Genomic DNA, 11,447 nt, shown 5'->3' with positions numbered 1-11,447 from the left:
ACCCCTCCCCCCCCACTGGCCGTGGGGCCCAGCCGGTCAGGCAGCAGGCCCACACCTCACAGCCTGGTACTGCATCCCTCCCAGCGCGCCCTGCCCAGCTGTCTCAGAGCACCGCAGAAGGTTAGAGCACTTTGATCTTAGCTGCTGGTTCTGCAGGCTCTGCTTTCTTTGAAGCATTTTTGCCATCATCTGTACGTAATCAAAATCTTTCAACATCCAGTCTTCCAGAGACTGCAGGCTTCCCCCATCCCTTTGTTGCTTACAGACTTCCAGGCAGCTGAAACAGCCACTCTTGGAAAGTATAAAACAGGACAATGTGTTAGTCAGGAAGCATGGTCTGTGAAAAAGGGAAAACACACCTTTGCCAGACACAGGAGAAAAATTAGTATGGCCTTTTATTGAGGCCTGCATGGTGCTCTGACAAAACACTGATTTAGATACTTCTTATTTGAAAAACAAACAAACAAAAACCCTACTACAACAAAAAAACCCGGACTTCAATACTGGTTGGGTTTAAAAATTATCAATCTTAACAAAATCACTGTGGCAAGTAAAACTACTCTACTATATTTTTCTGTTGGGAAGTAGACAAGGTACTGCATGTCCCTTGGAAATGGTAGATGTTTCTAATGTAAATCCATATAAAACAGATAAATCTGTATTGGCCACATGCTAAAAATGTTGCCAAAGAAAGTTCTCCAACAGCAAAATGAGAGTTATGACAGAGCTGTCACACTGAACTATAAACCAGCTTCTTGTAACCAAATCGCTTATTTAAAAACAAAAGGAAACAACACCAACTAACCTGTAACTTTGCTTTAATACTCTACATCATCCATTATGGAGAACTTCAGCAAAAAAAACCCACCGCATGACCAGTTATTGTATTCACTGTGTAATGTGATTTAAGTATAATTTAATGCCACGTGGCGACACGCTGTTCAGTTAATAAACATCTTCACCTGTGGGAACTACAAAATGTTGCAAGAGTTTGTTCTGATGTTGCCTGCTAGCGATACAGGTCATCTATCAAAACTTAAAGGAAGTAATTGCTTTAATAATTTTAAAATAGAAAAGATATTTAGCTATGTTGCTTTTTATTGTACCACTCATCAAAGTTTTAGTAGCACTGAGCAGCTGCAATATTTGATTGCACAAAGGACCTGTTCAGTAGCATACAGTAGATAATAGCTGTTAGAGGCCCTGTGGTTAGAGCAAGCTAATGACTGCCCGGACAGAAACTGATGGAGCATTGTTCTTATAAGTGAATATCTACATTTTGTTTAAAGAAAAAAAAAAAAAACCTGTTTACTTATGCATTGTGTTGGAATAATAAAAATAGTTGAAAAAGCATCCTACCTGCAGTCACACAATTTTCAGTGTCATGGTGCCAGTTAAGTTCATTGATTTAAAGATTTTTTTTGAAGCCAAATAAATTGCAAGTCTTGTAATGCTCAAGGGAATTGGTTATTACAGAGTTCATCTGACCTGTTTTAACCTTTGGGCTGCCATAACATGTATTTTTAACCAACTGTCCTTGCATTCATGCAAGAGAATACCATTGCCATTGACTGACTTGTAGATAACAAATACCACCTCCATACAGGTATATGACATAAGGGGATTTTAAAGCTTTCCTAAGTAAACTTAAAAAAAAAAAATAGACAAAACTTGTTTTCTGAGTTGGCTTTTCTATACATTATACATACTTCAGAGCATTCACAAAATCACTACGTTTTCTTTCAGACCCACTTATGCTACGGCTGCAGCAAAAGGCAGTGCTCAGACTGTTGAACACCCTATATAGAAACACAGGGAGAAATTTGCACTACCTGTAGATTGATTTTTTTTTTTTTTATGCTTCTACCAGACAGGAATGGTTAGGAGGAAGCTAAATCCTGTGACAGAAAATTAAGGAAGCATTAAGAAGGGTGGTGAGGTATATCAATATTGTTCTGTAAAGTTACCCAATGGAGAACAAAAGAGCAAAAGCCCAAGTTCAAGATCTGTTAAGGTTTTCAATAGAAGCAGCTTACTAGCAAAACAAGAAGTTCTTACTTCTACTGGGAATGGTCTTTATTCAGCAAAAGGCTCCCATTATATGCCTGTTTATAGAAGGTCCAAAAAAACTCATGTGAGAGGCTTTTATTACCATAATTCAGCATATTCAAAGTTTTGCTGAGTAAGAAATACTCTATACCTTCTGCCACTCAGTCATGGAAAACAACATGATTGACTGCCTGCCTCTACTAACTATTAAGCAACACTTGATATTTTAGTTATCGTTTAATATTTATCTAAAATTTGTCATTACTATTTATTGTGGTATTTTTTTATCACCACTTAGAAGATTATTCCGTTTTCTTAGTTAAACTTACTGTTGCCCTTTTTGGAAAATGGACACGTGTGTCACTGCATTTACACCTACCCATTAAAATAATTATTTTTGTCATCTTCCAAACTCAATTATACTGCAATCAGTTATTTAGGCTTCAGAGTAATACCCCAAAACTGTCATTTATTGATGACTTAAGTGCTATTTTGTCATACTCACAATGGTGTCCCTCACTTGTAAATAGTAAATTGACTGATCTTTGCTGAATTTGACACACACACACACAGTGATGTGACTGCGTATTAGTCAATCGTAATTCTTCACTATTTATTACTGCAGTTTCAGAAATGCAAATACTCAGAAAACTGGCCAATTAACTAGGTATAGAGTATTAAAAATCATATTAATATTGTATTAACCCAAATCCAAGTTCTGAGGAAGTTCTGTAAGTAGCTTGAAAGAGCCAGGAGCTATTAGAGGTATTTGTTGTGCCTGTAACATTCTTGAGCAGAAGGAGTCCTGTGGAGAAATCTGTACTAAACCGACCTATGCTGTGCCTTCCCGTTACCTGGTTGTCATGAATGTGTATGTGCTTATTTTCTTCAAGTGTTTTAGGGAGTCTCCAACATGGGTTACGGTAAGTAGATAGTGTAATACAGAGAGAAACTAGGAGCTTTTTTTCCCGATCCCCTTGCTCAACTCTTACTGAAGTTCATAATTCATCCTTTGTTACTTCACTGCATCAAGGCTTAGCACTGAAATATTTATTTTTAAAAGAGATACACTGATGAATTATGCCTTTTGGAAAGCATAAAAGCAGTCACTTTTAATTTATTTTTATTTTTTTTTAGTGAATGAGATCATAGGAAGAGATATGTCACAGATCTCAGTGTCGCATGGAACAACAGTGGCCAGCCAGTCTGCACGTACCTGTCCTGGATCTCTGGAGACAAGAATATCTGATGGCATCCAGTAACGGATAAGCTTACAGTTAAACATCCATGAAAACCTAACAGTTTCTCTGAATATTTCTTCGTCTTCTTCCTCTTTAGACTTACTGTGCTTCCAACTCTGTGGCCTTTATGAACTGGAACAGTGGATCCTTGCAAAGCCCTTTTGGTGGGTTACATTTTTGATGTAGAGACAGAGTGTTTATAATATAGTTCCTCAGATGCTGTAAAGAGACTTAAAATGGACACACGGAACCTACACCAGATATTTTAACTGTTTTAAAGTTACAAACAAGCTTTGCTTTTTGCATTTAAATAGAATACTTTTATATTGTAAGTGCTTCAAATGTGTGGAGATGTTAGTTTGCTCTTATAATATTCACAGTACTGAATGTGGAAAACTATTTAACACACATCTTCAGTGTGCTGCTTTCCCTTAGAGGTAGTATAGTTTGTAACTGATGATTTGTAACACCTTTTGGTCATTTTGGAAAGCCTTTAAGCTTACATTGTTTAATTTTTTTTTTTTATACAATCTTCCATCGGCAAATCGTACCCGTCATCCGAAGCCAATGCCGTGGAAGCCATTGTGTATACAAATACTGTAGTGTTTTCTTTCTTAGATTCATAGGAAGCAAAGCCAAATGTAGATCTGCACTTCTTTATAAACTGAAAATGTTACTTGATAGGCTGCAAAAAGACCATTCCATCATGAAAGTGTTGGGATAGAAATGACATTCCAAAATGTAACTTTTATAACTTTGTGGATAATCTTCCTGTTCTTCATTAGCACAGGCTCCTTCATGAAGTAGCTTTTCGTAGAAAGTTACATTTGTAATCAAATTTGAGCAGTAGGATTTTAGATTAAAGAACAGTAACATCAAAGCCACGTTAGATACAGGAGAAATTTAAATATTTGCAGAGGATTTAAGTGTTCCTATTTTCCCTACCGAATATGGTTTTGAAGTCACCAATTCAGTGGCATTCAATTTTTCCAAACATTAAATCATTTGATCACATCTCTATCTTTTATATGCCGTATGCCTGACCATGCCACTTGGAAGTCCTAAAGAGATGACAATTACAGTTCCTCAAATTTAAGCTGTTTATAAACATCAGTTTGCTAAAAAGTAATTTACTGTGAATTACTGATCAGGTGGTGTGATTTGCCCACGCTGAATTGTAAATGTGTGACACAGAAAATACCAAAGAAATACACAAGACTCATAGCAGCAGTAAACTTTGTGCTGGGCTCAAAGGAGGCATTTCCCGTACCCACATAATCTGATACATTTGAAACTATCTGTTTACATCGTTATTAAAAATCTCAGGCCTCTATGATTAGAAACCTAGGAGAGGATCTGAAACTGTCTGCTTAGGCCACAAACATCTCCCTCCCCCAGAAGACAGTGTCGTTTACAAAACTTTCTGATATGGAACATACAGGGTACAACAGTCATAGCAAAGATCAGAAATACAGTGAACCTCAAAACATTTGAGATGTTTAGTTCCTCAGTTAGGTGAGCCGTGATGCTCTAATGAAAACTAAGAGTGAATAAACTCAAAATTTTTGAAAGATAGTGTATTTGCATTGAAACTAGTTCAGACAATTGTGGACATTTTAGTGGTTTAGCACATGCAGAGCACCTGCCTCTTTCTGTAGGAAATTACTGCAGACTCTTAAAATTACAGTAAAATGGTCTTAAAGTGGGTACCATTACGGAATTATAATACCTGTAAGAATAAACACAGATTCTACTGGTGTTGCATTTTGGCAGACAGTCATGGGGAAAACTTTCCACTGAGCCTTTTGCAGGCAAAACATTACACCTCTATTTAAGTCAGCGCCCAAGCAATACTATTAAAGTAGCTATAATCGCATCTTTGTAATAGCTGAATCATGAACTTTAAAAAAACACCATACATTAAGCAGGTGAAATTATAACTGTCATGTACTTCCTTTTAAGAGTGCAGCCTAAGGCTACTGTCTTGATGTTTCATTGTTATTTCAAACAGCTTAATGCAAGGCCACTACGCGCGTGCTGCAAATCTTAAGCATCCTTTTTGTGAATGTATTGTTCAATGGTGCAGATCTTTAAATTTGCAGAAAAAAATTTGCAGGGCTGTAATCTGAAAAGTGCGATATTGCAATTGTCCCTCAGCGATGGTGCTTTACTCTGTCCTCTACTTATTTATGTTAAAGATCCTAGAAAAGGATTCACGTGCTCAGAAATACATCTACTTACATTTTTAACACTTAAAAAAAAAAAAAAAAAAAAAAGAAAAAACCCACAAAACCAAAAAACCCAAAACACTGTAAACTATGTAATTGTCTTCAGACTGCGTGCTGGTGGCAACGCATGTTCCAGTTTTCGTTCATGCATTGGGTCTTTTGCATTAACCATTGTTTGTAGGAGAATTCTAACTTAAAAGCTTTTCATACTGTATGGGATTTATGCTCCTTTATCCTACTGGTACAGACTGTCCTAGCAAGTTCTCCAAGTAGCTGGAATTCACAGTGTACCTAAAATATAGGAGCCCAAACAATCCAGAGTTGCTATGCACTAAATTTTCTGATGCCTTTAAATACCTTGATGCCTGTAGACATAGAGATGCTTTCCTATTTAAAAATGAAATTTAAAAAAATATAGCTTTGGATACTAAAGCAGTTTTGTATTTGCCTTGTAAAAGCTTCAATACAAGGGTCTTAATTTTATTTTAGCTTGTGTGATGACGTAGTAAAGACTGTTAATCTTGTATAATTTTAGTGATATAAAAAGCACACAATCTCTATTGGACTATGCAAATTTCATTAAACAACAGAACCCGGCAACTGTTAAGATTTTGTTGGCATCCACTTCCTTGCCCTTAAGTCCTTTCTTCTCCCTGAGTACTTTTACAAATCTTTTTCATAATTTAGATTATCCCAAAGGAAAGCCTTAATGATGAGGTAGCTTTTTCTATAAGGAGGGTCAAAGATCAATGTTAAAACAAAAAATTAAGAGGTAGCATATTGATCTGGGGAGGGGGCTGAGGGGGAGAGATGATTTCTGAAATTACCATAAACTAGCAATCTGAATTTCTATAGTAAAACTTTCATGTTATCAGGGGAACTGCCATCCTTTTTAAACCAAAGAATGAAAGTAACATGACAGTTTTATTCTGATACAAATGAAGCTTTGAAACTCTATTTTTGATACTCGCAATGGATGTCATTCCTTGAGGTTCGGAAATCATTCAAATTGAAGTTTTATATTTAAAAATGTGGGACAATAAAGATTAAGTTCTAGATGTTTACAGAGCCTTGTATTGTAATTTCATGTACATTTTGTATTTTAAACCTTTTTGTAAGTTATGATTGCAGTGCTACTTGCAGAAATAAAGGGAAGAACTCGCATTTAGGCTCTTAAATCATAGTGTTCAAATAAATAAAAAGAATGGAAACATGTTGTCATTTATTCAAAATACAGATCCAAATGCAGAGTGGGAAGAAACACCCTATTTGCGATGCAGCGGTAAACAACTATGCTCAGTTGTGACATATTAAATGAGGGACATTTAATATTCCCCCTGGAAGAGTAGCAATTTTGAAGCAATATGATAAGAGCTTGGGGCTCAAGTTGGAGCCAGCAACAGTGAGCCTGGACATAAATGCAACGATCGATCAACAGTGCTGACAGAGTATCGGTTTGCACTGTAACTAGTGATTTCCTATTTGCTTCAGTTATTTTCCTGTTGTTTCAGTTAGATGATCACAAGATTATTTTGAGAAATTATTGTATAAATTATTATTCAGAGCGTGCATCTTACACAGTAATTTCTATTCCTGAAAGGATATTATTGTCGGCAAGATGCAGTTGAACTGTTTCAGGAATAGATGTAAAATTCCTACCAAGTCTAAATTATTTGTCAAATCTTGGCTGTACAAATTTGTGATATTTGAGTATCACAAATGCCTTCAGGAACGGTACAGTAGATTCAGGCCTTGAAATCTGTATTCATCTCAGTGATATTAGTGCTACTGGAAAGATTTTTATCTCCCTTGCAGTTTTGTTACAGGGTCTTTTACTTATGTGTGGAATCACTAGGTGTACTGAGGTGTGCAGATGTTCCAAATTCAGTGTTGGAACTAAAGCTTTGGCCTTTGGTTAGCGATGGACACCTGCCCAAGAGAGAAAAGGAGCAGCGATGATACTGCGATCTCCTACTCACATTGCACAGGGAGAACACGGGCTTTAGGATTAGCCTCTTATTTAGAGTGCACATCCTGACCGATTACCTTCACTAATGTTTTTTACCTATAAATATAACAGAAGGGGGTAGCTACAGTGCCAGGAACCGAATGCAGAGTACTTATATCTGAGTTTTACTAAAAATAGCCCAAGGAGTTTGAAAGCTGTTGCACATGTTTTCTAGTATGATTACCCAGTGTATAATTAGCATATAGCAGCACTAGCAATAATCCACGGATTGACTGCGTATGCTGTACTGTCTGTTCCAGTCTTCTTTCAGATGCAAATAGTCTGAAGGCTGATTCACTAAGATTGATTGGATAGGAGCGATGAGAGAACACGCAGCCACGCCAGGGCACTTAAAGCTGAGCACAGCTAACCCTGAGCACTCACACCAACACCCGTATCTGTTGTGTTGCAGAGACTTTATTCCAGGCATTGTGAAAACATCCCTTCTACCTGGCAAAACACTGTAATTTCAGGTAAGCAGAGAGAAGGAATGTTTTGTTAAAATCAGTTCCTTTAGAAGAGTAATCAGAAGTTTCTGTTCATTTAGGACCCGAACCCAAAGAACGCTCTGTCAGAAATCAAGATCTTTTAATTCTCTTATTGTAGCTAGTATTTCCTTACAATATTCCACAGCAATACTTGTGCTATCTGCTTCCCTTTGCTTGTTTCTGGACTTTAATCCCTCTCCCTGTCATCTCTTCCAGCCTATCTCAAAATACCGCTTTATGCTTTGAATCCAATGCTTACTCCACTGTAGTGAATTAAGTGAGGGCTGAGATCTTTTTCAAATGGTCCTTGGCTTTAACTGACAAGAAGAATACTCAGGAACCAGGCCCTGCTATAGTCATTAAAGTATTCAGGTATGTGAAAGGCCATTAAAAGTGTACTTAGTCCAATATGGAAAAGAAAAAGGATTTCTAATATATTTACATTCATGCATAGTTTTGCATATAGAATTCTCTGGTAATGGAACTTTATTCTGCCTACTGGAAAGGATAATGCTTATCAGGCATTCCTAACACACAAAAAGCATTGTCATTTGCCAAGATTCTCCAAGAAATTAGTTATTTTAAAGTAACTTACTCTTACCTTTGTTACCAGTAACATCTGCTACACCTAATAGAGAATGGAAGGAAAAAAAACAGACTTCAAGATAAAGCAGCAATAAAAATAGGATACTTGCTTTGCAAAGGCTTGTATGTACCATGAATTTTATTTTAGAAAAGATTGCTCTGCTAGAGAAGTCAAGCTACACAAGTTCTTCAAGCTGTTCCTGCAAATTCAGAGCGAAGTTTTTGTTGGTTTACTATTATTTAAGGTTATTATCTTTAAATATTGTCTAGAAACTGAAAAAAAAAAAAAGTACTTGTCCCTTCCTCACTGTCATTGTTGTGACACCTGCTGGTAAGAGCTGGAAGAGTGTGCAGTCTGCACTTGCTCCCATTGCAAGGGCCCTCTCTCAAAAAGAAAAAGTAATTCTATGACATTTCACATTTGACACCTTTATGCAAAAAAATACCTAGTTAAGTGTTGGTGCAATTGATGAATATCACAAAGAAATGCATATGGTCATAGACACAAGAAAACTTCAGTAGCTCATGCCTAAATAGGCCAAGTTTAGCCTGTTAGCAAGCTATGTTAACTTCTGTGCACATATAATAATTTAGTCCTGACCTCTTAAGACACTGCAGAAAGAGTTAAACCTTCCAGAAAAAGCACTTGGGACATCTCTCAGAAACCCCATCGCATATATATGGTGATAATGAAAGACAAGCATTTAAAGGGAGAATAATAAAACTGGGTGGTCAACAAACAGCAAACAACAAAAATATCCTATAGAGTCACTATTTGCTTTTTCACCAAGGCCATGTCTTGGTGCAAGATCATTAATTAACCAACCCAATCTTGTTAAAAGTCATTTTTGTGACATCTAGAAAGCACACATATAGATCTTTCTCAAAACAGTGATTTGATGCCCTATGGCCTCAGCCCTTGTGCATTTATTTCAAAAGACAACGTTGCCATTCGGCTTTTCTTACAGAAAGATTCACCATGACAAAGCAAATAAAATAGACAAATATATTGACGAGAAACACGTCTGCATGTAGGAGCTGTCTTATCCATAAAGATAAAAGGGAACCAATGAAAGTATAAAAAGCTGGGTCTGGAAGAAATTTTAAAAATATGGAAAATTCCTGAAGGTTGGACAGGCTGATTCTGTAGGTAAGAGGGTGGGGAGCATGGGGTACAGGGCCTGAAAATGATATTCAAGACAAGGCAAGACAGTCTGAAAATAATAAAGAGCAGTTCTGACCAAAGAGGTCCTGCCCCTTGGATCAAGAAGTGCAATGCCAACAGATAGCTCTCCAATAGTTCATATTGCAAATAATTGACAGTGAGTATATGAACCCCACACGCTCTTTGTTGTGTGTTTGCTTTTCAATTTTTTTCCACCAGTCTTAATAATCAGACTCCACTTTTGTTTCTAGCATCAATGCCATTTCATGCTCCCACGCACTCATCCTCTTCCCTATCCACCTGACCTCTCTGAGAAAAGCTACTGTCAACTTTTCTTTTCTGTGATTTTTGTTTGTGTCATAGTTTTCAAAGAAAAGTTATGCACCTAAAGAGGACTCAGACATTCATGAAAACAGTGCTTGGGAATGCAACGTTGGATAATCAGCAGTATGACATGAAATAAGCAGGAGGGAAAAGGGAGCATTTTAGAAGTTCTTGTGTCAGTGGAATGAGAAATGACTGATGATTGGAAATATCCTCCTTTTAATAAAAAGCAGAGAAGACAAGGAAGCAGACTGTTGAAAATCACTTCACTTGGGAAGTTGTTTCCAAGAAAACAGGTAGTTTTAAAAAACAATAAGCACTGCTACACCTTAACCTGTAGCATCTAGTACCAACATACAAGTTCCTAAGACAAACTTCTTAACATACTAGATCTTCTGCAAGTAGCAAGAATAAAGCTAGCATAGTGCTGGCTTTAACATCAGCTTTCAGGATTTAATCTGGTATTGAGCATTTTTTAGGACAAGGCATGAAAGGTCAGGGATGCCTTCCTAAATTTAATATAGGTTGGTACAAAAGGTGTGATGGATTCCTCTCTGCCAAGGTGGCGGCAACACTGCAAGAACCTTACGCAACACAGAATACCTGAGCCTTCTCCCAGTTCTCTTTGCATCCATCATAAATTTTTCCTGACTGCAGTGAAAGGATCTGTTTGTAAATATTCCATTAACTCCCTGTTGTATCCACCAGCCAAGTCTTTCTTACAGTGTGTTGGAAAAGGACAAGACAAACTTTTAAAAGTCAGTATGTCACTGTTTTCAAGTAGGAAATTCTGCAAGTATGATGTCAGAACAGATTTTTCCAGTCTCCTGTCATTTGAACAAGTGCCTCCAAAGCTGCTGCACAGCCCGCTCCAAAGCATTGAGTTTGTATGATTTAATGAATTATGTTTTAATTCTAGCATTGCAAGAAGTGCATCATAACAAAGGTGCAACCATTTACAAACCAGAAACAGTGTCAGGGCAAATGTGCAGATTTCCAGTTTCACTGCCATTAATTCACCATGCATACTGTGTGCTTTTTATGCAGTGTCTCCAAGTGTACTGGTTGCTCCTAAGACATTAATCCTTACGACTGCCTGTTACTTAGAACAGTTGCTGTTCATGTCTGCGCTGTGTGGTTGTCCTAAGTTCTTGCAATAATTGTTTCTGTCTCTAGCTGCACTAACTGGCGCACTTACTGTTTTGCTGATACGTGCATTTGTGCAATTCAACGTTCCCACCACTTCTTCCCTTACCAGGAATAAAAATTTGCTTATAAAATCTTCAGCAGAAAGCGAATATGAGAGGTCAAGGATAACTTTATTCAAGTAACGGCAAATACCACCCTGTGACATTTGCC

At 37.2% G+C, this 11,447-nt stretch overlaps 1 protein-coding gene across 1 annotated transcript in view; it reads left to right on the top strand.

Annotated features, from left to right (window-relative positions):
- The window catches only part of NFATC3 (nuclear factor of activated T-cells, cytoplasmic, calcineurin-dependent 3), a gene marked incomplete at its 5' end in the record, with an annotated part of 52,634 nt that extends 48,886 nt beyond the window's left edge, over positions 1–3,748 (top strand). The window contains one exon of the mRNA XM_010075874.1: positions 3,187–3,748. Within this exon, the coding sequence (XP_010074176.1) occupies positions 3,187–3,311 (125 nt within the window). The remainder of the gene's footprint in view (positions 1–3,186) is intronic.
- Between the last annotated feature and the right edge of the window lie 7,699 nt (positions 3,749–11,447).

Source organism: Pterocles gutturalis, unplaced genomic scaffold (genome assembly GCF_000699245.1).
Source record: "Pterocles gutturalis isolate BGI_N339 unplaced genomic scaffold, ASM69924v1 scaffold1228, whole genome shotgun sequence".
NCBI classification, from domain to species: Eukaryota; Metazoa; Chordata; class Aves; order Pterocliformes; family Pteroclidae; genus Pterocles; species Pterocles gutturalis.
Note: the sequence above shows the minus strand (reverse complement) of the source record. Positions and strands in the feature narration are given on the sequence as shown.